At 27.3% G+C, this 7,304-nt stretch overlaps 1 protein-coding gene across 3 annotated transcripts; it reads left to right on the forward strand.

Annotated features, from left to right (window-relative positions):
- Window positions 1-4,491: 4,491 nt before the first annotated feature.
- On the forward strand, window positions 4,492-6,952 carry LOC101492133 (uncharacterized). Of its 3 annotated transcripts, XM_027336703.2 has the most exons (4): window positions 4,522-4,644; window positions 4,768-4,848; window positions 5,152-5,194; window positions 5,295-6,952. In XM_027336703.2, the coding sequence occupies exon 4, from the start codon at window positions 5,476-5,478 to the stop codon at window positions 6,592-6,594; it is 1,119 nt and encodes a 372-aa protein (XP_027192504.1). In that variant the 5' UTR covers window positions 4,522-4,644; window positions 4,768-4,848; window positions 5,152-5,194; window positions 5,295-5,475; the 3' UTR covers window positions 6,595-6,952. The 3 variants fall into 3 exon arrangements, with proteins under 3 accessions (XP_004509446.1, XP_027192504.1, XP_027192503.1); XM_004509389.4 differs by lacking the exon at window positions 4,768-4,848 and having other exon boundaries at window positions 4,492-4,644; XM_027336702.2 differs by having other exon boundaries at window positions 5,152-6,952.
- Window positions 6,953-7,304: the final 352 nt, after the last annotated feature.

Genomic DNA, 7,304 nt, shown 5'->3' on the forward strand with positions numbered 1-7,304 from the left:
AGATAATAAATTTTCTTATATTAAGGTGACTTATAAATTTTTTTATATTAAGGTTAATTTTTTTCTTACATTAAGGTGACTTATATTTGTAAAAATAAAAAATATTTAAACTCACTTAATAACTATATACACCAATGATAATTAATTGATTAATGTAGTATTAAATCAGCAGATATGTAAGTTGATTTACGACATTTAATAACTATATCAATGTAATATTAAAACAAATATTTGTAAGTCATTAAACATGCATTTTTAGTCGTTGCAAAAAAAATAGTGTCAACTAACCTAATAATCATGTAATAATATTAAATATATTTACATGTCATTAATTATGTAATTTTTGGTGATAGTAAAAAATAAAAATTAATTCCGCCAAAATTTTGCTAACTCTCATTAAACAAGTAAATAACTGAATTAATTAAATATATACATGTCACTACAACATTAGTATTTTTTATAGTGGATTGCTAACAAAAAGTGTCGACCATGACTCTCAAGTCTCAACCACACAATGAATTTATTAACCAACTATTTAAACATCATTAACCAACCATAAAGTGTCAACCATATTGTTCTTAAATTTGTGTCAAAATATTGCATTGATAATTAAAATATAGTACAATCGTATAAATGTATAATTAGTCTATATAATAACTTAACAAGTGACTCCAATATCTTAAGTAAATAATGAAATGTTTAATTATTAGATAAACGTCAACAATGTAATTATATATGATTTATATGATATTAGATTTCAATTCAACAATGGATTATGTAAAATATTTATCCGACTTTATGTTATTGATTAAATACAACTTTTTGGGTGTAATTTGATACGAGATCAACTTACACCAATGTAATGTTACACTATTTCATAATGTTTTAATCAATACAAAATTTATAAAATCCACTGTATTATTAAAAGTTTATATGATATATAATTAATATAAAATTTTATAAAAATCTAAAATTATTTAATATATTATTAAGATATATGCATATCCAACTCTAATATTTAATATTTAATTTGTGGCCCGCAAATATTGACGTTTAATCAAGAAAAGAATGAAAGCTTCACCTGTGAAAATTTATTTTCAACAAAAAAATAAACATTTTGGAAGAAATGCGCTAATCCAATCTAAATCTAAACAACTGTTATCGGATACTAGATAATACATCAAATACTAAATACTACAAGTATTTATGTTCCGAAAGTACACGTATGTTCCGTACAACTTATACAAGTAAAATTAGTTCAAATTTTTTGAAATAAAAATTAATATTTTTTCTAATAATATCTTTAAACTTCCTCTCATTTAATATAACTTTTTATATATCAAATAATTCAATTTATTAGTAATTTAGACAATTAAAATTAGATAAATTAAATATGACCAATAATATTTCTTAATATGCATAATTAAACTATTTTGTTTATAATTTATTACAAATGGAGTAACTTATAACTGAAATTATTATTATTATTTTGCTAAAAAACTTAAATTATTGTTTTATTAAGGATAAGCAATATCATTTCAAAAACAAAAGCATTGATATCAAACACATGCAATATTATTTATGCCATAAATTTCTATAATATTGTAAGAGATTAAGGGTTATGCACGATCAGTATAGTATTATTTTACACTGATAATCAATCATAGTATAGTATTATTTTATATTGACAATCAATCATATGCTAACAACACAACTAATAAAAAATTGAAAAGAAAATTATACATATATTTTATGCATTTTTTTAATTGATAAATTTCATAAGTTGGTCCGTTGTGATTGATTGTCAGTGTAAAATAATTTTACACCGATAATATATCTTTAATTTCATACTAAGATATACACCATCTAATCTTAATTATAAGGAAAATTAACAAATTTTGTATTCATTAAATTTTTTTGATTAAATGTTATTAATTTCCTTGATTTTGTTAAAAAAAATTAGCGCATTACCAAAGTGTCTTTTATGAGAAGATGTTCCATAAAAAAAAATGAACATTAAAAAATAAATTTTATATTAATTAGCGAGTACTTTAGAAGTTATATTATTAAATATTTAATAGAGTATTTGTAAAAAAATTAAAAATAATAGACATAGTTAAATTTATATTTAAATTTTAAAGTGATGGTTTAAGTTACCACTTTTATTGGCCAGTTACAATTACTCGTGTCACTAATTAGCTAATATTGAATTATTATAAGTATCGTTTCAGAAAAGTTGTCCCTATAGACCATTTTAAAATACTAGATAAATTAAATATATTTTACAAAAAATACTTCTTTATTAATTACTACCTTTTAGTGTTAATGTTTGATTAAAGTATTAATTATATAATTTTTATGGAACATAAATATATAAAACAGACAAATTTAATACACTACCTAATTTTCTTTATATGTATGTATGAAATCACATTAAATTATTATCTATTAAAATTTTATTGGTTAAGATGTCCCAATTTATACTCTAAATTAAGAACTCACTTTAGTGAGTACATATTTTAAGAGGTATATATCATTTGGATGATTGAGACAAATAAGATCAATGTATTTTAACTATATATAATTATATATAATTTTTTATAAGTGATTGAATGAGAATATTTTTTTTTCAATAAAAAAATAAAAATACTAAATATAAAATTGTTTAAAAACATTTTAACATTAAGAATTGTTTAATATTCCTTCAAAATGAATGCAAATTTAAAATATTCATATAAAATAAGCTTAATTTTATAATATAGTCTTTCCATTAATATTATTTGTTGGTTTTTAATTTGTATGTCATTATTGAATCATGAGATACCAACCCTATTTAATAAGTTTAATTATAAAAATGATCATATCATAAAATAACATATAAGTGAACCATGGGTTAACGATCAATCAATCGGAGTAAAAAGTTTTATACTGAGAGCTAACTCAAACTAATGATTGGGTTCTTATTTAACGAAAAGAGTTATAATTATCTAATTAGATGATAAAATAAAAAGTTCATATTGATCGTCAGTGTAAAATAAAAAGTTCATATTGATCGTCAGTGTAAATCATGCATGATCCTTCTTCTTCGAAAACCATTAAAAAAGTATCTAGAAAGAACCCAAGACAAATTATTAATACTATCTTGTAATGCTTCACAATTTAAATTAAAATCACACCAAAGTATATATGTAAATTGCATATTCGATCTTAAGTAGTGCCATAGAAAAATAAATATAAAGTTCTTTGTAAAAAAACTACACAGTGAATTTATGTCTACTTTTTTTTTTACATAAGATATTTGGAAAATTATTTTATACTATTTGGTCATTCTAATTAAATCTATAACGATATCCATTGTTCAATTAAAAAGAAATCTCCAATTGCACAATATTTTTTAAAGGGTATAAGGCTATGTATTTATAATTTTATTTACTAGAGTATATAAAGTTAATTATGTGATTCTCGTGAAAGAGTTAAACATTTAAGTGATAAAGATGTTTAAGATTATCAATACAAAATAGACACTAACACGTCGATTTCGTGGCGGATATGCCTACAAGGAAATGGGTGTTGTTGCCCCCACAAAGATAATATACACTCAATACATACCATAACAAATACTACTTGTTTCTTACTTCTTTTTAACTTCATACACTTTATCTCTCACTCTATTTCTCTCTTAAATCTTTACCCTCTCTTCAAAATCCCCTTTCCTTATTTTCTATTGCATCCAATTGTTTTATGAAAACACAAATTATAGCCAATTTTCACTCAATAAACATTAAGACTTATTTGGTCCTTCTGTAATGAAAGTGACTAGAAAACAAATAATGACATTTGAGATTTTTATAGATATTAATTTGAGTCATGATTCTAATATTTTTTTTTGTTAAAATACTTTAATTATTTCTTGCGTTTGCTATTTTTTTTTTTTTTTGAATCTACGACTAATTGTCTTTAATAATAATTTTAAAAAATAAATAAATTAAATATAATTAATGTATTAATTTTCATATATGGGACACGGAACACATCTTCACAATGTATTTACTAAAAGAGTTTACGATTCTATCCTCACTAATAAGGTAATACTAGTAGTAATTAAGTAGTAAACTTTGGAATTTATTTTCTTACAATATTCAACCGAACGATAATTTTTTGGATAAAGTTATCTAACACAAACTTTAGTCACGCCATTTTTGCTATCGACACCAAAGTTGTCGCAAAAACAAGTCTCCAAGTTTGTCGTCATTGACATAATTTTGACAACAAAAGAAAAAGAAAATAGAAAAATAGATAAGATTTTAAGATTACGAGGTTGGTTGAAAAGAAGAGATGAAAAGAGAAGAGTGGGTAATTGTAGTTTTTCTGTGGGATTTGCGTGTTTACCGTTCTCAAACTATATTAACCAATTGAATTGAAATTCTTCCATTTTCACATTTTCTCATTAAATAATTAATATTATTTTACATAAATATAAATAATAAATATAATAACATGTGATATATAACAAATATGTTGGGGGTTTTTTACATGCCTTAGATTTTCTTCTTCACCATCACAACCTCTTCTTCTCTCTCTCTTCAAACCCTAATTCTGGATCTTCTTTTTCCTCTCTTTCTTTATCTACCTCAACAGGATCAGGTACCTATTAACCTCTACAATTCTAAATGGAACTAACTTCAATTTTTGATCTTTTGAGATTTTGTATTTTTTTGAAATTTGACTAATGGAAGAAAAAACTCCAATTGATTTTGCATGATTCAGCTGAATCTGGATTTGAGCTGTGTTATGTTGTTTGATTTTCCTGATTCGATTGTTTGTGGATTGCTGATTCAAATCATTTTGGTAATTGTGGTTTTCCTCTCTGTCTTGTGCTGCATGATTGGATAGAATTCAAATTCAAACTCATGTTCTGTTCTTGATCTTTTGATTATGTTGCTCAATTATGCATCCTTGGTGGTTTTTTTGCTTTTGTTTGGATTGGTTTTGGATATTAGGGTTGGATGAAGTTTAAGAATTGACCTTTTTTTGTTATGCTGTTGTTGTGTGATTTTGGTTTTTAATGGATGAAGTGATTCTGATGAATGAAATTGTTTGTTGTAAGATTTGATTTGTGTTTGATTTATTTTTTTCTTTGTATTTATTCAGGAATTAAAGTAGTGGGATCAAGAATGGAAGATATTGATGTTGGGTATGAGTTATATTCTTTCTTCTTATAGATGGTTTTAATTAACACAATAGAAAATGGTACCACCTTGGATAGTGTTTGAATTGGTATAAGTTTTATGTAGGGTTTGCTAAGGATCTTCTAGGTTTTATTTAAATTTTGAATTAATCAGCGATGTGGAGTTTGAAAAAGTTTGACCATTGTCCTATTGATATGATTGTCAATGAAATGGCAATTTAATTCATGGGATTGTGAATATTTATTTTTTGTTTTCGGAGTATTGAATTGAATTTATCGAGGGGAGAATGGAGAATGTGTGTGATGTGAATCAGTTGGATGCTGATGTTCTTTTGCCACCTCGGAAACGGCTTCTCGCCGGATTGAAAAAACAGAGTTCAGATGGCGATGCTACTGCATCTCCATCTCCTGTTGCTGCTTCTTGTGTTACAGATGTTGCTTCCCCTTCATCTACATCATTTTCAAGTGAATTTGAAGCTCGACTTAAGCATTTGTTGAATTGTCATTCAAATAACCCTAACCTTACACCTGAGGAGGTTGCCGAGGCCTCAAGAAAAGCAGCAGTCACTGCAACTAAGACTGCCGAGGCAGCAAGAGCTGCAGCTGAAGAAAAAGCTGCAATAGCAGCAAAGGCGGTTGCTGCCGCCAAGAGTGCTTTAGATTTGGTTGCTTCCTTTTCCGAGGAGGCGACAAACAAGGAAAGAAATCTGAAAAAGAACAAGTCAAAGAAGCATGTCCCAGTTCAGCTCTTGTACAAAAAAAACAAACCGATTGAGAATTGTAGGAAAGACGAAGAATTAGCTCGAAAGTTACACCGTGCCATGAACAGTTCTCCGAGAATCTCTAAGAACTCTCCAAAATCAGATTCAAAAGGTAGTAGACCGAAGAGGCCTAGAAGCTCTTCGAGTTTTGAAATAACCGAGGGCTCTGTTGGACAAGATTGCTTATCTTTGAACAATGGCCATGCAATAGTGGGAAAGATAGATTCGGAAGGATCCAACCAAGAGGTATGCTCAAGTAAGAAAGATAAGAAGGTAATCAAATACGATAGATCTAGCCAAATAGAGATAGATAACGGGGAAGCAGAGTCGAGCCAATCAAAGCCGAAAAACTATGAAGATTCATCATCTCCCATAGGCAAGAAGAGAGGAAGGACAAAGCTAAAAAAGTTGCCCTTAAGCATTTGCACCTCGAAAGATAAGGCACATCCAAGGGAAGAAATAAAAAACAGAAGTTCTTCATTGACTGAAATGAACACAGGCAATCAGCCTGTTCATACTATACCCGTGTTTCCAGTGGAGTCATCGACTGACCGAATGATGCCGATGGAGGCAACATCAACATGGAAATGCCAGGACTTCAAGGTACCGGCTTGTATCAAACAAAATAAAGCTGTGCAGTCATAATAATATTCATATATACTACACTACATTGGGATGAGGACTGTGTTCTACTGTGATAGATGTTGTTGATAGGTGAGGTAGTAATCATGATGCTTCTTCTTCTTTTTTTACAATATGGTATTTTATCTCTTTTGTAAAATCGTATGTTTTGTAATGAATTTGAACTGATTAAATGTAAATTTAGATTATAAGTGGGGCTTGCATTACTTCTGTGTTACTTTAATTGACAGGAAAGGTTGAGTTTTAGGTAGGAGGAGGATGTTATGAATTTGAACACCCTTTTCATTGTGCTGTATTATTTCTGTCCCTCATTTGTAATAATGAGAATAAAAGGTGAAAAACTTCTTGGTATTTCTATTTATTTGTGTTGTTTGTTTGTTCCTTGTACTCAAATTTATGTGAATGCTGATTGTTTTTACCATTTGCTGCTTAATTAATATTGAAAATTGAATTAAGAACTCCCATGAATGGGGATTGGGACATTTGAATTTAGAAACATTTCTACCTTGATCAAACACCAGACTTTCTTTAATTTTTCATATTACTAACCATCAATATCACGTTATATGTTATACTAGTAATTATTGTGCATATTTATTATGACTGTTTTTTTATGGGATATTATGACTTCATTTGAAAAACAAATAAACGTGAAAATATTATGAAATTTATGCTAATTAGAGTTGACTGCTTAGCTGTATGTTTTTGTCTAG

The sequence above is a fragment of the Cicer arietinum genome, chromosome 7 (genome assembly GCF_000331145.2).
Source record: "Cicer arietinum cultivar CDC Frontier isolate Library 1 chromosome 7, Cicar.CDCFrontier_v2.0, whole genome shotgun sequence".
NCBI classification, from domain to species: domain Eukaryota; kingdom Viridiplantae; phylum Streptophyta; class Magnoliopsida; order Fabales; family Fabaceae; genus Cicer; species Cicer arietinum.